At 44.8% G+C, this 20,150-nt stretch overlaps 2 protein-coding genes across 4 annotated transcripts in view; one reads left to right on the top strand and one right to left on the bottom strand.

The window, feature by feature from the left end:
* The window catches only part of Dora (zinc finger SWIM domain-containing dorado), a 493,890-nt gene that overhangs the window by 181,141 nt on the left and 292,599 nt on the right, over nucleotides 1–20,150 (bottom strand). The window lies entirely within an intron of this gene.
* LOC143360334 (uncharacterized) lies at nucleotides 18,480–19,844 on the top strand. The gene has a single exon (XM_076799061.1). The coding sequence runs from the start codon at nucleotides 18,480–18,482 to the stop codon at nucleotides 19,842–19,844; it is 1,365 nt and encodes a 454-aa protein (XP_076655176.1).

The raw sequence follows: 20,150 nt of genomic DNA, 5'->3' as shown, positions 1-20,150 counted from the left end.
TGGGAGGAGTTTTGAGTTGATGGGAGTGGGAGACTGTCAGGGATTCCTGGTTTTGTCTTCGTTCGTCAATGGCGTGATTTATTACTGTTTTTCGTTCGTCGTTTCGTTAGTTTGGTCGCATGTGCTGTTCATCTGTCGGGGTCGGGATTGTCGAATTGCGGTGGTCGTAAACTAATTTTCTTGGTCGTTTATAGCTATTTGGCACGTTTTTAATGGGACATCCCTTTCAGGTATGTCCCTTTGTCGCCTGGAGGAACGGTACGGTACGACCTTCGGTGTTGCCGTCGCAACATGCCGGCCCCCTTGAATGACTCTGTTCAACTGCTTCGATGGTCTATATCAATTCGTCTATATGGTAATGAAATTTACAATGAATCTACCTTGCCTCTTATATGTATATATATATACAGGGTGAGTCACCAAACGTTAGCACCTCAAATATCTTTGTTGTTTCTAAAGATACGTAAAATATGGTAAGGACAAAGTTGAATGGTACAATGGGGCTGACACGATGCACAAAAAAATTTTGTTTTTATGTCATTTTTTTGGAGATATCAAGGTCACCTTGACTTTTTTAAAATGGAACCACCCTTTTTTAAACACCTACAATGATAGTCCCTTTCATTAGGAATTCAGTGACTATAATTAGTCCAAGGTCATTCAAGGTCAAGGACAGAAAAACGTATAAAACTAAAATATGGAAGCAGAATACCTGTATTTTATAAATGTTCGAAATGATGGCCGTCTGCGTCGATACATTGTTGTAAACGAGCTCTGAAAGAATGTTGCACTCTGATAAGTGTATCCGACGTGATATTCGTACATGCTGTGATGATACGCTGACGCATATCTTCAACTGTTGTTGGAGCATCCGTGTACACGGTATCTTTTAGCAGACCCCATAAAAAGAAATCCAGTGGATTTAAATCAGGCGAACGTGCTGGCCATGAAACTGTTCCGCCTCGTCCAATCCATCGGTTTGGATATCGAGAATCCAACGTTTCTCTTGCTACTCGTGCATAATGACCAGGACAACCGTCATGATGGTACCACATATCGTAGCGATTTTGTAAAGGGACATCTTCTAACAAAATTGGCAGATCTTCTTGCAAAAATTGAGCGTATTTCTGTCCCGTCATCATTCCGTTAACGAAATAAGGTCCAATTACTTTGTCGTTCAAAATACCACACCACACGTTTACGCTCCATTGTCTTTGATGATCAATTTCTCGCAGCCAGTGCGGATTATCCACAGACCAATAATGGGCGTTCCGTAGATTAATTGAGCCATGGTTAGTAAATGTTGCTTCGCCCGTAAACAAGACATTAGAAAAAAATGAATGATTTCGAAGCAATCCCCATTGACAAAAGTTAATTCTATTTTGAAAATCATTCCCGTGAAATTCTTGATGGAGCGATATCTGAAACGGATGAAATTTATGTCGGGCCAGAATTCGTATTACGCTATTTTGACTTATGCCTGCTTCCCGGGCAATTTTTCTCGTACTCACGTGAGGATTGACAGCTATAGCTGCTAAAATATTAATTTCATTGTCTTCATTAGTCGTGGGATTCTTCCGTTTGTACTGTCTTGCATGTACACTTCCAGTACTTCGACAACCTGTACGTATTAGTGAAAGTATGTCTAGAAGGAGTGTTTCGATCGGGGTACCTTTCTTCATAAAGTCGTCGGGCCTGCACTGCATTTTTTCTACATTCACAGTAAATCGTGATCATATCACACTTTTCAGTCATCGAATATAACAGCGGAATCGCGTTTGGAAACATACTGATAGTAAATAAGAATGCTGAATAACATTGAAGGACCTTAGTATGTATGTTTACTTTAACTACGACCATAGTATGTTTACTATTTCCTACAAGTCTCAATCGTGATAAACGTATTCTGCTTCCATATTTTAGTTTTGCGTTTTTCTGTCCTTGACCTTGAATGACCTTGGACTAATTATAGTCACTGAATTACTAATGAAAGGGACTATCATTGTAGGTGTTTAAAAAAGGGTGGTTCCATTAAAAAAAAGTCAAGGTGACCTTGATATCTCCAAAAAAATGACATAAAAACAAAATTTTTTTTGCATCGTGTCACCCCCATTGCACCATTCAACTTTGTCCTTAGCATATTTTACGTATCTTTAGAAACAACAAAGATATTTGAGGTGCTAACGTTTGGTGACTCACCCTGTATACATGCTATTTACATTGGTCTTAATATTATTCGCCTATTTACCTAGTTCCTTGATCTGATTGTTAACTATATACAGCGTCCGTATTTTACAATGTTGTTCTTTATATCGGTAGCGGCGCGAGACATTTTACCGACCGTTTGTATTCGCCTTTCGCGGTTCTTATTGTGACTACCCTAACTATGTCGTCTTGTCCGGGATGAAGTTTGGTTACCCGTGCGAGGGTCCATTGCATTGCAGGTAAATTGTCGTCCCGCACTCTTACGATACTGCCTATTTCTATTTTTTCGGGTTTATGTTTATGCCATTTTTTACGTGTGGTCAACTCGTGGAGGTATTCCTTCCTCCATCGTTGCCAGAAATGATGTCGCATTTTTTGCACATGCTGCCAGGACGACAATCGACCGGATGGAATGTTTGATATTTCGTAATCGGGTATGCCATTTAACGTATCACCAATCAAGAAGTGTGCTGGTGTCAAAACGGATAAATCGTTTGGGTAGGAGGACAGAGGTGTTAACGGCCGTGAGTTGAGAATCGCTTCAATTTGATTGATATATGTTAATAACGCTTCGTACGATAACAGGGTGTCGCCTATTACTCGTGTTAAATGAAACTTTAGTGATTTTACGGCAGCTTCCCAAAGTCCGCCGAAATGCGGGGATCGCGGTGGGATGACGTGCCATTTTATGGATTCGTTGGCCAATATGTTCCCTGATTATCCGCAATCTTAATCAACGCGGTCGATAACAATACTTTCGAAGGAATATTAATCGAGTTTAATGAGGTTTTTGGAGATTGTGTGGCCTGATTCGAATTCTGCGTGTCTTTTTTGAAAATATCTCGAGATCTAATAATTTTTTTGCCATGGTACCCTAATCATTTTTTACGTAGAATGAACGGAAGAATCGATATGTGCAAAAAAATATGCATTTCTATTTAAAGAAATGATGCAATTGTTAATTGCACATGCACTGCTGCATCTAAAAAAATTTAAAGGCCCACAGATGTAGTGCTCTTCGAACCATTTATCTTTCTCCTTTATCATTTTTTCGTAAATGCAATAATAACGGAGTTATGACTTAAAACAATTGCGTGGATCACCCTGTATATACAGTGAGTGTAAAAAGTATTCGTACACCTCTTGTAGGCTTAAAAAACCATGTATTTCTCTATGTAATTGCACACATGTTTATAAAACGAAACATAATTGTAATTTTTATATATTTTAACTACATACTGTCACATAAATACACTTGAAAAAGTTTAACGTTAACGAGAAAAATTAGAAACTATGAGACGTGTCTCTAAATTGGCGCGCAAAAAGTATTCGTACAGGTACTAGAATGTACTCGAAAGGCGTCCGATTGTTTATATTATGGTTTAGCGGGACCCGACAAATAATCAGACAGGGTCTTTGATGAACAGTCTAGTGGCAACCTTCTGCAAAACCAGTCAATTTTTATAACATTCGGTAAAATGGGTCATAAAGATAAGGAAACAAGTGAGACTGAAAGAAAAATTATTATACAACTGCATAATCAGTGCAAATCATTGCGAGAAATAGCAAAAACAATTAATAGGCCACACAGCACTATACAAGGAATTATAGATCGATATGGTGAACGAAAAACCAATAAAAATAAAGTGAAATCTGGTCGCCCTCGAAAACTTAGTTTACGCGATGAACGTTTTATAGTGCGTGAAATAAAAACAAATCCTAAAATTAGTGCCCCTAAGATCGCTGCTGAGCTTGCAAACAACGCTGGAGTAAGTGTATGTTTCAGCACTATTCGTAATTGTTTACGAAATAATGAATACCACGGCCGAGTTGCTCGCGAGAATTATTTCGTAAATGCCGCAAATAGAAACAAGAGACTTGATTTCGCGAAAAATAATATTAATAAGCCTATCGAGTTTTGGCGAAGAGTCATATTTACTGATGAAAGTAAATTTAATGTTTTTAGTTCTGATGGCAAGTGTACGGTCTGGAGGAAGAAAAATACAGAGCTACAAAAAGAAAATCTACGTCCCACAGTAAAACACGGCGGACGTTCGGTTTATGATTTGGGATTGTATGAGTGCTGCTGGAATGGGGTCATTACACTTCATCGAGGGAATCATGGACCACAAAATATACCTAAACATACTAAAAACCCATATTGTAAGTAGTGCAGAAAAAATGGGTATAAAAGACAACTTTATCTTCACTCAAGGCAATGACCTCAAACATACAGCACGCAACACAAGAAAGTGGTTGCTTTATAACACACCGCAATATTTGAAAACACCTCCACAATCAACGGATATTAATCCGATCGAAAATTTATGGGATCTGCGTGATAAAAAAACTCCGAACCCGGCATATTGCAAGTAAAGAACAATTAAAACTTTCTGTTCAAGAGGAATGGTGTTGTAACAGACCATACTAGCCGTACGCGCCCCGAACATACTTTTCAAAAATGCTGGGAAAAGCAGAAAGGAATTATTGCATTACAAGACGGGAACTTTTGGCGATAATTAAGTCCATAGAACATTTTCACCCCTATCTTTATGGTCGAAAATTTCTGGTAAGGACTGATCATGCTGCTTTAAGGTGGCTATTGTCGTTCAAGAATCCGGAAGGACAAACGGCTCGCTGGATAGAAAGGCTGCAACAGTATGATTTTGAAATTAGACATCGAGAAGGGAAGTTGCATGTCAATGCAGACAGTCTGTCAAGAAGACCATGCGAAATTTCGCAATGTAAATTGTGACGTGGCATATTTGTCCACGTCCCGCCGATCAAGGTCGAAAGACCGGGCCACCCTTTGGCAGCACCGCGGCAACAACGGCTGCCGTGATCGATCTCCCTGGGAGCACCCGAGACCCCAGATCGAGAAATTGACGCGGTTTAAACGCCGCGCCACTTGGCGCGACGAGAAGTTGCAGGACCGTGGCCGGGTCCCTGGGGGGCCCGGATACTTTTCACTTCTCCCAGGAGCGCGGAAAATCCGGAAAGGAACGCTGAGGGGCCGGCTACAAAGGACGCCCGCAAGGATACATCGAGGACGACACCGAGCCCGGGTTTGCCAACCCGGAGGCGCCGCCGAGGAATTACGGATCAGAGAAGGCCTTCGTCTCGACCTCGTCGTCGCCTCGCCCGGAAAAATTGAAGAGGATCCGTGAAGGGATAGGCCCGAGGTCTTCCTCAGCGGGAGTTAGCCAATCGACGCGTGTCATCGGAAGAGCGCTAACCAATAAGTTTGTTGCCGTAAGCCCTGGACCGCTAGGTGCGGCCCTGCCGCGTGCGAGCGAGTAATAGGTCCGAGCGTCGCGCGGGAGCGGGAAAAATGAGGAAAGTGGGGGACGCCTCGCTTCCGCGTTTGCGAGGCTTCGCGAAATGGGTCACTGTGCCGCCAGATCTAGTCGGGTTTAGACTTTCTACTATTGCTTAAGGGGAGGGAACCGAACCTGACCAGGACAAGCTCCAAATGCCCCGACACAATAATGATCGTCACGCTATGAAAGAACGAACGGCCGCTAGAGGAAGCTAAATAGTAACATTTCTGTACAGTAGGGGAGCTAGGAACGTTTTCCAAAGTTCAGTATCGAGCAACACACTGTATTGGTAAAACAGAGGAAGAGAGAATGTACGGACGTACGACAACGTGGATGGCGCTGTCGTAGCTTCGTTCGAATAGCCGTGCCTCGGCACACTCACACACCGCCTGATCAGCGTGTACGTGTGCCGACGGCGATCGCAAGGGTCAGGGATGCTTGGAAATATTTCCCAATAATGCAGTCACGGGACTTGTCAATGGTGAAAAGAGCTAGATGAAAGTTCTATCTAGGGTGGAAAGGTCCCCAGAAGTCGTACTTTTGCATCATTGAGAAACGGTTAGCAATATTCGGCAGCACGTCGTTTCTCAGGGAGGCTATGGGAACTGACATGGCGGCACACTCACACACCGCCTGGTCGGCGTGTACGTGTGCCGACGAGGGCTGGAAGGGTCTGGAATTCCGCAACCCATTTCTCTATAATACAGGGATGTGAATTTTCAGTAATGGTTCGCACTAGATAAAAGGATCAACCTAACATGCTGAATCCCTCGAAAATCTGTAAAAATTATTGTTTGCGAAATGTAACAAATAGTTTGACAAACTATATTTAAATAAATGATTCTTTTCTAGTTTTTATCTCTAGATACAAGTGAACGCATTCTAAATATTTTCAGTAAAAATTTGCTTTCTATAACTCCGTGCCGTGACATTGACACTGGAGGGTGTCATAAATTAGCCCTCCCACGACACTGTCCCGCCGAAGACGAAAGAACTTTCCTGTAACCTCGGTGCAAAACACAGTCATTCTCTAAAGTCTGAAACATCACCGCTTCGCACGAATGTACGATTGCCTAGTAAATATGATCCAAATTATATCATGTTTGGTGTCAATTTTATCAGGAAAATTACACGAATGTGTTGAGAGAAGTTTCATGAATATATTATGAAAAACAAAAGAATTGGGACATTGCATTAGTATTGTCTCACCGATATACCTGACCCCGCATGATGTTACACTCTTCGGCGGTCTAGCTTCTGGTCCCTTTGAAAGGTAGACACTTGGGGGCGTCATAAATTACCCGTTCTCCGATAGTGTCCTGCCGAAGACGAAAGAGCTGGCATGCAGCCTCGGTGCGAAACACAGTCATTCTCTGAAATCTGAAACATCGTCGCTTCGAACAAATGTACGAATGCGTAGTAAATATGATACAAATTATACCATGTTTGCTGTCATTTTTATCAGAAACATTCCACAAATGTGTTTAGATAGGTTTCATGAAAAAATAATGGAAAACAAAAAAGATTATGACATTCCATCGGGATTGTCTTACCGATATACCTGACCTTGCACAATGTTACACCCTTCGGCGGTCTAGCTTCTGGGTCTTTCGACAGGTACACGCTTGAGGGTGTCAGAAACTAGCCCTCCCAATATAACCCCAGATAAAAGAGCTAAGGGGCACAGAATGCCTGTGGGATTAGGACAAGTTTCACCGATACGTAATGTTACGATAAAAATTACAATCTCATTAAAGACAGTCCAAATGATGCTTCATGTTTTTAATCTATTTATTAATACATGCTTTTATTTTTTTATGCTTTTATGTTTTTAATCAGAACAATATTGTTAATACGAATGACTTCTAGAGCTTATCTAGAGCATTTGGACCGTCTTTAATGAGATTGTAATTTTAACTTTCAAATTTTAATACAAATTTTTTTACCTTTCATTCGTTATTCGAAATTTTTATTTCGATAACTATTTTGCCCAACTCTGCGTATTGATAATATCATTAAAATATACTTACGAAGTTACATACGCCTAGAAGGTATGACAAGAAGGTAAATTATGACAATTTTTTGAGGAGTGCGTTAACTTCGTGAGGATATTTTAATGATATTATCGATACGTATGCAACTTCATTCGAAACAAATTCGTCGGAATTCCAGAAATATTTAATTTAATTTAATTTAATTTAATTTAATTTAATTTAATTTAATTTAATACAAAATTTAATGCAAATAAAGATTCTGATTAAAATAAAGATTTGTCAGGCCGGCCAGACAATGCATACAGAAATCCATATAAAATGCGGAACATTGCAAGCGTAGTCGACCTGACCGTTCGGTGTGCCGGTCGTTGGGTGTAACATGGGTCAGGTACATCGGTGAGACAATACTAATGCAATGTCATCATTTTTTTTGATTTTCCTTATTTTTTCATGATACCTCTCTCAACACATTCGTGGAATGTTTCTGATAAAAATGATACCAAACATGGTATAATTTGTATCATATTTACTACGCATTCGTACATTTGTTCGGAGCGACGATGTTTCAGATTTCAGAGAATGACTGTGTTTCGCACCGAGGCTGCATGCCAGCTCTTTCGTCTTTGGCAGGACACTATCGGAGAAGGGCCAATTTATGACGCACCCAAGTGTCTACCCTTCGAAGGGGCTAGAAGCTAGACCGCCGAAGAGTGTAACATTATGCGGGGTCAGGTATATCGGTGAAACAATACTAATGCAATGTCCCAATTCTTTTGTTTTTCATAATATATTCATGAAACTTCTCTCAACACATTCGTGCAATTTTCCTGATAAAATTGACACCAAACATGATATAATTTGGATCATATTTACTAGGCAATCGTACATTCGTGCGAAGCGGCGATGTTTCAGATTTTAGAGAATGACTGTGTTTTGCACTGAGGTTACAGGAAAGTTCTTTCGTCTTCGGCGAGACAGTGTCGTGGAAGGGCTAATTTATGACACCCTCCAGTGTCAATGTTATGGAGCGGGCCATCGACGCAAGATACTAATTCGCAACAGGTTGCTTTCAAACCATTAGAGATATTGAAATCAAATTTTTACAGAAAATATTTAGAATATATTCATTTTTATCTGGAGATAAAAACTAGAAAAAATCAATTGATAAATATAGTTTGCCCAACTATTTGTTACATTTCGCGAACAATAATTTTTAGGGATTTTTGAGGGATTCAGCATGTCAGGTTGATCTTTTTATCTAGTGCCATTACTGAAAATTCACATCCTTATATTATCCAACCTTCCAAGATGCTAATTGGCTAAAGCGCTTTTCACTATGAAAAAGTCCCGTCTCTGCATTATTGGGAAATGGTTAGTGGCATCCTAGACCCTTGCGATCGCCGTCGGCACACGTACACGCCGACCAAGCGGTGTGTGAGTGTGCCGCCATGTCAGTTCCCATAGCCTCCCTGAGAAACGACGTGCTGCCGAATATTGCTAACCATTTCTCGATGATGCAAAAGTACGACTTCTGAGGACCTTTCCACCCTAGATAGAACTTTCATCTAGCTCTTTTCACCATTGACAAGTCCCGTGACTGCATTATTGGGAAATAATTCCAGGCATCCCTGACCCTTGCGATCGCCGTCGGCACACGTACACGCTGATCAGGCGGTGTGTGAGTGTGCCGCGGCACGGCTATTCGAACGAAGCTACGACAGCGCCATCCACGTTGACGCGCCGCTCATGCTCCTACAGGCCTCTCTGGCGGACAACATGCTGCCGAATATAGCTAATCATTTCTCGATGACGCAAAAGTAGGACTTCTGAGGACCTTTTCACCCTAGATTGAACCTTTATCTAGCTCTTTTCACTATGGAAATGTCCCGTCTCTGCATTATTGGGAAATATTTCCAGGCATCCCGGACCCTTGCGATCGCCGTCGCACACGTACACGCCATCCACGCTTTCGCGCCGCGCATGCTCCTATAGGCCTCTGTTTTACCGATACAGTGACTACTGACGATGAGACAGATCGGGAACATAGTACAGCGCTCGTAGCGAAAAATGTCGGAACTATATTTTGATGAAATACTCAATGATCTAATTTTTCTGGGTGCCCGCTTTCATTTGTTTGATACGTAAGCATACAACGTGATCGGCGTGGCATTCAGTTCCTATATGTTCCCGCTAGGGTGGAAAGGTCCAACGAACTCCATACGAGCTCTGAATCTCTCGATATTTACGATAATGTCACTCGATTAAGCAGTATGCTGCTGAATATTGCAAATTACGGCTAAAAAACGCAAAAGTACGACTTCTGAGGACCTTTTCACCCTAGATTGAACTTTTATCTAGCGATTTTGACTACAGAACAGTACTATTTTTGCATTGTTAACAAATGAGAGCGGGCCTCCCGTACCCTTGCAAAACTCGGGTACGTGTGCGGAACTAGGGAGGGGATGCACTCACACAATCTTGAGCCGTGCCCACCGCCTTAAAAGAGTCAGTTTTTGTACGACATATTGCTGCCGGAAGGACGTGGTAACGCTGCAGACCATCGAGCGAGCGACACAGCTAGTGACACAGACTAGGCTTTTCGTGTCCTTATTATTTTCGCGTTGGCTCGGTAAGCGTTTTGCGAATCGGCCGGACTTCCCGTCGAAATAAAGACGGAATCTCGCCCGCCGGAAATCGCGGTTCGAGGGAATTCGCGAAGGGGGTGAGACCGTCCGTCGGTCATCGGGCGAGGGATTCGTTCCGATACCGACCTTTGGCGATATTTGCGAATCTGGGGGTGTCCCACGGTGGGACGACGCGACGTAGGCCGTACCGCCGTTTCCGACTGTTTCCGACGGTCACAGTCTTTAGAACTTTGCTGCCGCGTATTCTATCGGAATCCGGTCGCTTCTCGACCGGCTAATTGCCAGTCGTAGCTGCCGTACATCGCGCCCACGATCGGATTCGACGCGTAGGAGAGTAGAATCGGGAGAAATAAGCGCGAGCGACCGTCCAACTGTCGAACTATTGTATTATACCGCGCGGGCTTCGTTTCCATCGCTGCCGGGTCGCCCCGGCAGCCTTCTGTAATCAGCAAGATTAATAAATGTAAAGTCGAAGCCCATTCTCGTCTATCTTTCTTTCGTGAGAAACCTTTCCGCCGCGGGAAACGTCCCGCATTCCTTCCGCGTAGTACCCTGGCCCGGACTGTCGCTATTCAGGTCCTCGCGCGGTCCTCGTAGGTTCGGCAGAATAATTAGCGTCTCGCGTAATTTTCGAAATTGTTCGTGTGACACTTGCGAGTGTCTGGCGCCCGTTTCGAGCCCCGAACCTGATAAAGTCTTCCGTCGGGAAACACGCCGAACCTACGGGATACCGTTTGTCACCGGGCGAAACACGTTCCGCGCGGCCGAACGTGCCTAACCCGTCGTGGCCCCGCTTTTCGTCCGTCGGACGGGTCGTAAAACGCGGGACCCGTGACAAATTGGCGCCCGAACATCCGGATATCTCGCCGGGAAAGTAAACTGAGAAAGGGCTTTTCCGTAGAAAAGAGATACGCGAAGAGTGCGGGACTCTCACGTAAATTCTATCGTGTGGCCGGAAATAAAGTCGGAGCGCGATCGGTGCCGTCGCGTCGTAAAGACGAATACCTGCGTCGCGAATAAATAGAGAAACGCTACAAAACGAGCCAACGTTACCGAAATTGTAAATTGATCGATAATTTTATGATACGATACTGTTTATGAAATGTTATTTACTGTGGTATGGTATTTGTGAAATGTTAATTATTCATGATAATGGTCAATTTATTTGTGAAATATTTCAATTGATATGTGATAAATGGTCATTCTGCGGATCCCGGAAACACAAGGGAAAGAAAACCACGTATAATGACCATACAATGTTGTGAACCTCCATGGAATCAAGTACAAATTCGGGTAAATAATTAAGAAAATAATAGTACAACTGATCAAAAGATAAAAATTCCAGTTCCATTGGTAATTACATTACCTGCCGATTTAGTAATCCGAAGAGTCGTGTATTTATTTTGTGATTTCTTAATTTATTTCATTATTTCTTAAGTTGTTTCGTTATTTCTTAATTTATTCTGTTACGTTTTCATTTTATTTTGTTATTTCTTAATTTATTTCGTTAAGTCTGGATTTCAGTTAGTAAATCGCGTATTTATTCCGCTGTTTTCTAATTTATTTTGTTATTCCGTGATTTTATTTTTGTTACCTCGTATTTATTATCCTGTTTGCTAATTTATTCCGTAACGTCTATAAGTGCTTTGTCAATCCACTATTTATTCTGTTACATTTTTAGCAAATCCGTAATTTTATAACTAATGTAGTTCTTCGGAAATGCAAGTAAAAATGGAAAGATAGTACTTGATGAAGTGGAGAATTATTTACGATGATATATTGAACTGAATTATTTGTGATGCCTTAATGAAAGATTTGTTATTTATTATTGATGCCTAATTGAATTGCACTGAATGATATTGAATTGAAATTGATAATATAATGTTCAAATGTACTGCTTATTTAATATGCTATATGTCATTTATGTATGTAATTTGCGGTGATGGAAGGGACGTTCTGAGAAAACGTTTCGTAGGAATTGTGCCGTCGGGAAACGTGCCGTCTTTGTAGTCGTCAAACGTACGAAAATAAGATTTGCGATCGGGAAACGAAACATTGGCGAAACAATCTCGCGTAAATAGCGAAAAACATTTAGCGAAATAACACAGAATTAGCGACAAATTATAATTAACGTTGTAAAAATTGCTGGGGAAAGCTGCGCGTAGCGAAAGATAAATTCGTGCTGCCGGGATAGAATTTCGAAACACGCGAACACACCCGATACATTAGCGAGGAATTTAGAGATAGTTTTTCTGTTGCCGATTAGGACAAGGGACCTATTGTTCGTACGCGTACCGCGGCAAGGCCATCGGCCGAGGTCGCCTCGCCCGAGCGAGGTAACCAAAACATAAACAGACCGGGAATTTATAGCCTTGCCTGAAATGCGAAGTAACGCGATACAAAGGGACTCGGGAAATAGTAAACAGATGATCGACATGCTCAAGCCGGAACTCGACGAGGGGGACGAGCGGGAAGCGAAGTCGGTCTACGGGGAAGCATCGGATGAATGGCCTTTGTCCGACGCAGAACCAAACACCGAAAACAATAATTGGGCGGAAAGATCACCGCCGAAAAATTTTACGTTGCCGGTACCGAACTTTAACAGTAAAGAACCGATGCCGGAATTTCGCGATGATGAACCGAGATCGAACCCCTTACACCTCGTATCCGGAATAAATCCAAGCCATTCTAAAGCGATGCCGTCGAGCATATCACGCGAGTCATTTTACCGAGGCACGCCAACCGCAGAAATAATGCGTAAGTGGCGAATAAAATTTTCAGGAGCACCAGGAGAGGATTCGGAATCCTTCCTGGATGGCCTAATGAAACAACGTAAATATTGTAGTATCGCGGACGAAAATTTATTACGCTGTCTGCCGGTATGTTTAGACGGGATAGCGGCCCATTGGTACGAAACACGGGAAAATAAATGGACGTCGTGGAATAAATTTGTTACCGAATTTAGGAAATTCTTCGGGGATCCCGAGTATCGTGAAACGCTGGAGAGAAATATTAAAGATCGCTATCAAGGGGAAAATGAGCCAGTACGCGATTACATTGTAATAATGCGGGCAATGTTTAACAAATTAAATCCATCGTGGCCGGAAGACAAAAAGGTTCGGAAAGTATATTGGGGCGCGAAACCAATTATTAGACAGGCAATAGCACTGACGACAATAGTAACGCTGGAACAATTAGAAGACGAATTATTAGAAGCAGACCGACAGACGAACATGACGACAAGACATAACCCAAGAGCGTCCGAAATGGCCCACCCAAGCTTCGCATACGACCCATACCGATACCCCCGCCAAAAACAACAGGGCAAAGGGAAATGGAATAATAACGAATACGCGTATGCAATGGCTGCCGTTACAAACGTTGATAGCGAGGGATCCAGCGAAAAATCCTCCAGCCCTACCCGCGAGAATCGAAACGTAAAATCAGAAAGGAAAATGATACGGCCACGTAACACCTCGACGCAACGAACAGAAACCTCCGAAAAAGACGACAAGCGTCAAGTACCGCTGCGCGACAAACAACGCACGAGCGGGAAAACATCGCTAATATGTATGCTGGAACTGCCGTAAGACCGGGCATATGTCGCGAGATTGTCGCGAAGAGCCTCGGCTGCATTGCTACAGCTGCGGAGCGGAGGGAGTCACAATAAAAAGATGCCGCAAATGTAATAGATTCACGGGAAACGAGAAGAGAAGTCGCTCGGAGGGGCCGGAGAGACTTCACCCGAACTAATATCGGCCCGCGTTGAGTTAAAAGAAAAATTAAAAACACCGCCGGTACTAACAATAAAAGCATATATCGGAAAGCTGCCGGTTCGCGTATTAGTAGACTCGGGGTCTACGATAACATTTATAAGCCGGGCCGTAATTACTAAAATAGATGCCGGAGGAATAAAGTTAAAAAGAACGGAACGTCCATGCTATTTCCTTTTAGCAACAGCTGCCGTAGATCGAGCAACGGAAGAAGCGAAATTCAAATTACGAATCGGGAGTAAAGAATGCCAAATATTAGCGCGCGTGTTAGACAACCTAGTAACACCGGTCTTATTAGGGATAGATGCAATAGCAAAATTCGGAATTGTCGCGGAATACCACCGGACTATTTGGTATTTTGCAGAACGGCCGGAGGAAACGTTTAGTTTCAGCGATACCCCCCACGCGACGATTTGCTGCGGGTTACAAAAATTAACCGACATAGAGAAGGTTAAATTGGAAAAATTTCTAGAGACTTCGCTGCCGGAGTTCGAAAAGATGACGGGATTGACCGACTTGATTAGCCACAAAATTGACGTTGGCGACCACCCGCCTATAAAACAGAGATATTATGCCGTCTCTCCTAAAGTGCAGGAAGCGATATACAAGGAAGTAGATACCTTATTAGCGGATGGCATAATCGAACCGTCACAAAGCGGCTGGTCAAGTCCAATAGTGATGGTCAAGAAACCAAACGGGAAATATCGATTTTGTCTCGATTTTAGAAAAGTAAACGAGGTCTCTAGAAAAGACGCGTACCCCTTACCACTCATGACGCAGATACTTTGACAAGCTGCGCGCCGCGAAATACATTTCGACACTTGACCTCAGCCAGGCGTACTTCCAAATCCCCTTAGAACCGGGAAGTCGCGAAATCACGGCGTTCACGGTACCGGGAAAAGGATTGTTTCATTTCCGCCGCATGCCGTACGGGCTCACGGGAGCACCGGCCACCTTCCAACGTTTACTAGATCGTTTAATAGGGCCAGAAATGGAACCCCACGCGTTCGCATATTTAGACGATATCATTATCGTGACGAAAACGTTCGACGAACATCTCGAATGGCTGAACCGCATACTAGAACGTATCAAAGCTGCCGGACTAACAATCAACCCCGAAAAATGCGAATTTTGTCACCAACAAGTCCGTTACTTGGGATTCGTGGTCAGTCACGAAGGGTTAAAAGTCGATGCCGAAAAGATAAGACCAATCTTAACGTATCCTCCCCCGAAAAACGTGAAACAGGTGCGACGATTCCTAGGAATGGCATCCTGGTATAGGAGGTTCATTCCGGGATTCGCAACACTTGCAGAACCGCTGAACAACTTATTGCGGAAAAATCGGGAATGGGAATGGAAGGACGGACAACAAACCGCCTTCGAAACCCTTAGAGATACGATCGCAACTGCACCGACTCTTTCGTGCCCGAACTTCGAAATCCCTTTCACCTTGCAGACGGATGCGAGCACGGTAGGATTAGGCGCCGTTTTAACGCAAGAGGTCGAGGGAATAGAAAAAGTAATCGCGTTCGCCAGCAGGTCTCTCACGCTGCCGGAGAGAAAATATTCCGCAACGGAATTAGAATGTCTAGCTATAGTCTGGGCGGTACAGAAATTTAGGGCATATCTGGAAGGGTACACATTTACCGTCATAACCGATCACAATAGTTTGCGATGGTTAAGAAAGTTGCAGAACCCGTCAGGAAGATTAGCGCGTTAGGCCCTACAACTACTGGAATACGATTTTCAGGTTGTTTACAGGCAGGGCGCATTAAATAAGGTGCCGGACGCCCTCTCGCGCGTTTTTGAGGGGGGGGGGGTGTCATTGGGGGGGAAACTCAAATAGCTGCCGTAGTACGCGCGAGTTGGTACGAGGGAAAATTCGCGGAGGTCGAGAAAAACCCGGACAAATTTAAAGACTGGTCCATCCGTAGCGGGGAGTTATATTGCCGAAGAACGGATCCACTTATCGCGGAAACGCTAGGGCAAGACGGGGACGAGTGGAAGTTGGTAGTCCCCGAAGAACGACGGACCGAGATCCTGCAGGAGGCGCATGATAGCCCACAGGCCGGACACCTAGGTATTGAAAAGACCTACTATAGAATCGCGACTCGCTATTACTGGCCCGGCATGTATCGTACTGTGGTAGAATACGTAAGACGCTGTACTACTTGTCAGCTCACGAAAGTGGAGCAAACACTCCCTTCTGGGTTGATGGGTCGGCGCCGTATCGACATGCCGTGGTCCGTGGTAGCTGCCGATATTATGGGCCCGTTCCCTCCTAGCAGGTCCGGTCACGTATACCTCTTAGTGATTCAAGATCTTTTCACGAAATGAATAGAGTGCGCCCCGCTACGACGTGCGACCGGTCCGAAAATTGCCGAGGTTCTAGAGGGGTTAGTTTTCTCCCGGTGGGGAACCCCTGACGTGCTCGTGACGGACAACGGCACCGAATTTGTGAACAAATGTTTGCGCGACCTTGCCGAAGACTACGGGATTCGGCTCACTACGACTCCCCCGTACCACCCGCAAGCGAACCCGGTAGAACGCGTCAACAGGGTTCTGAAAACAATGATAGTAGCGTATATTGGAAGGGATCATAGGGACTGGGACGTGAATCTACCCCAGTTCCGTTTCGCGTACAACACAGCAAGACACTCAGTAATACAGGCTTCCCCAGCCTTTTTAAATTTCGGGCGAGAACCGCGGCCGGCCAAATGCGTGCGAGCGGAGGCAGAGCCGCCTATAGATCTCGAATTAGGATCCACCGCGAGGTGGAAAGAGCGGGTTGCCCAGCTGCCGTTATTGAGGAGCTGGGTGATAGAAAACCTAGAGGATGCGTACAATCGACAGGCGCGACACTACAATTTGCGACACCGCGATCGGGAGTTCGAGGTAGGGGATAAGGTTCTAAAACGGCAACGCGTATTATCGTCGGCAGCGCAACACGTAGCGGCGAAATTAGTACCGAAGTACACAGGGCCAGTGGTTATCACGAAAAAGATTTCGCCAGTCGTATATTGCGTAGCGACCGAGACCGGCAAGGGCTTAGGCAAAGTCCACGTCAGCGATCTGAAAACGTTCCTTCCATCACGAGAACGAGAGAGCCAGAACTAAAAAGAAGAGTTTCATTTCAGTATCGTGACGACTCTCTGGAAAAAAAAAAGAGAAAATAAGCTGCCGGAAGAAGAAGGATGGAGCCGAGCACTACGATCGTCAGATTGGACGAGGCGTTGAGGGCCGTGAGAACTCAGGCAGACCGCCGCGCCGCGATCCAGCTCCTCCGGGAGTACCTCAACGAGGAAGAGTATTCGGGGCGGCGAACGGTGAGCACTCAAACATGGAGGAAAACCATCACCATCCCCTGCAGCTTGCCGGATTGCGCGCCGGATGTGGAGGTAGCCGTGGGCGAGTCCTCGACCGACTCAGACACGCCATATGAGTCCGCTGATGACGACGAGCCAAGATCCTGCCGGTCGCAGGGCGGCTCGGCGCAGGGACTGGACGAGACCCTGGACGGTCAGATAGAGGAGCTGCCGGTGGACCCTGAGCCCATGGCCCAGGAGGAAGCCGAAATAATGGACCAGCTGCCGGCGGAAGAAACGGAGACGGGGAGGCCGGAGGCGACCGGCCGAACCGAGAGTGAGGTGCCTGACGACGCTGACCAACCCCAAGTCGAAGAGGGACAGCCGGAGGCCTCGGAGGAAACCGACCTACCCGTGGACGACAACACCTTTGAGCTGCCGGTCGAGGGGGAAGAGCCGGACGACACCGCCGAGGACGAGACCTTGCGGCCCGCATCCGAGCCGCAGACCCCGGGCGTGCTCCGGAGTACCGGAAGCCACACTACCGGGTTACTAGTAAACCCGATGACAGGCGAACCCCGCAACCACCCGGGAACCTCCACGATGGTACCCTACAAGACCGCTGCCGGGTCCTGGGAACCCCCCTCTCCAGGCCAATCCCGAGCGACCGCGTTCGAAGAAGCCCACCGAGTCGGTCTGGACTCATTTAGACGTCGGCGAGCGGAGGAGGAAGCGAAAGAGGCAGCGGAGAAGCGACGTCGGGAAGTTATGTCGCGGACCCGATGGACCCCCGCCAACCACACCTTCTACCCAGAAGAGAGACGGGAGCCCACGTTCTGGGTGTTGCCCAAGGTGGCATCGAGCGAGCGACACAGCTTAGTAACCACGCTGCCGGGTGGTAAGTGCCGACTAGGCTTTTCGTGTCCTTATTATTTTCGCGTTGGCTCGGTAAGCGTTTTGCGAATCGGCCGGACTTCCTGCCAGGATAGTGCAAATCGATCTTCAAGTAAACCAACGACAACTCTACTACGGAAGAGCCACTCCTTGGGACTACGGTCAACTCTGAAGACAACTGCACTATAACGAATCCAGTGAACCAGTCGATTTGGAGCTTTCTACGGAACCGCCCCGTGCTACGGCAATCACTAAGGTAAAACTCTGGCTTCATTTATTTATTACCGCGTAAGAGGTAGTAGCATCAGCAGTCAAGATTCAAGACGACGAAAAGGTTACAATAATGACAAAGAACGGAGAACAAGCTTCAACCTCTACAGGTGTAGACCCCAATCTAAGAGCAATCCTAGATGCTATGCAAAAGCAAAACGAACGACATGAAAAAGAAATGTCGGAAGTTCAAAGGCAATTCGTGCTACTAACGAAACAAGCTGACGAAGAAAATAAAAAACGTATTAGGGAAATAGAGATCCTCGGCAAGAACCTCGCTGATCTACGGATGGGCGTAAGTATTAGAACAGTGACAACTGACGAGTTCGGATCCCTAATAACGGGCGACGATGGTGCAAGTACAGCCATACAACAAGAACGAGCTGAACAAACCACCACAACTCGAACAGCACCACCGATAGTCACAATCAATAATGATGTGAACGATGAAGCTTCTGAACGAACAACAGACTGTACTCCAACGCTACGAGCCAAGGATGCTATACGGTATATTCCAACGCTAAACGGAGATGACGATATTGGGGTAGAAGATTTTATTAAAGAAGTACGTTCCATGCGCAACATGTGCACCGAAAAAGAATTGCTATTAAAAGCCATTAAAGTAGAGAAAATCATTGGGAAAGCGGCCCAAGGGATACGAAATTTACAAATAGAATCTTTTGGTGAACTATACGAAGCGTTACGATCAAACGTGGCAACTCAGGTAACCACAGACGAATACAGCGAGCAACTGCGGGAAATCAAGCAAGGAAAAGAAGAAAGTGTACAGAACTTTAACATCCGATTCAGACGCGTATTGAACAAGCTAACATATGCCATTACCAACGAATATCCGCAACCAATAACCAGGCGCATAATGATGGAAGCAACAATGAAGAAAGTGAATAGAATCTATCTGAAAGGACTCAGAAGAGAAATAGGACGAACGCTTTTGGCAAACGAACCTCAATCTTTAGCCGAAACCGAGAAGAAAGCAGCGGAAATCGAACGCTATCTACGAGAAGAGCAAAACGAATGGAAGCGACCAGCAGCATCACGATCGGAACGAGCAGTGAACACCAACCGCTTCGCTAATCAACAACAACCAAGACGCTACGACGAGCGACGACCTACGGTACGAACAATCGCGCAGTCAGCAGCAGCAAACAGCTTCAGGCGCCTCGAACGAACACCATTAGCTGAACACGCAGCAATAAAATGCTTCAAGTGCAATCGCTCGGGACACATAGCCAACCAGTGTCCGAATGGAAATTTTCCACCAGCCAGCCAGCGAAACCTACCACCACGGGTAAACAGAGTAGAGATCGAGAACGGCCAAGAATTCGAGTCAATACAACAACAGGAAGACTTCTTACCACCACATTCAATACATCAGGAGGAAGACGGATACACCTCATCGACACAGGAACAGGAATAAATTTAATTAAAGAATCAAAAATTAATAGCGTTATGAACAAAACAGAACCGCGAACATTTTTTATGGGACAAGACCGTTACACTACAGACAGATACGTTAAAATTCGAATCTTTGACCAATCACATAAATTCTTTGTTATACCAGACGACTTTCCTTTAATAGAAGACGGAATCATAGGGCTACCTTGCTTAGAAAAGTACCAATATGAAATCTCTAATGATAAAATCAAGCTTAACGACAATGTGCTATATTTTCAGAAACCAGCTACAGTACAACCAGGAGAAGTCAAAGTTCAGACAATCTATC

Source organism: Halictus rubicundus, chromosome 13, assembly GCF_050948215.1.
Source record: "Halictus rubicundus isolate RS-2024b chromosome 13, iyHalRubi1_principal, whole genome shotgun sequence".
NCBI classification, from domain to species: domain Eukaryota; kingdom Metazoa; phylum Arthropoda; class Insecta; order Hymenoptera; family Halictidae; genus Halictus; species Halictus rubicundus.
The sequence above is the reverse complement of the archived record's forward strand: the minus strand, read 5'-3'. Positions and strand labels throughout refer to the sequence as shown.

Bases quoted from the DNA above. Each gene is read 5' to 3' on its own strand.
- LOC143360334 (XM_076799061.1), top strand. From the start codon at position 18,480: ATGACAAAGAACGGAGAACAAGCTTCAACCTCTACAGGTGTAGACCCC.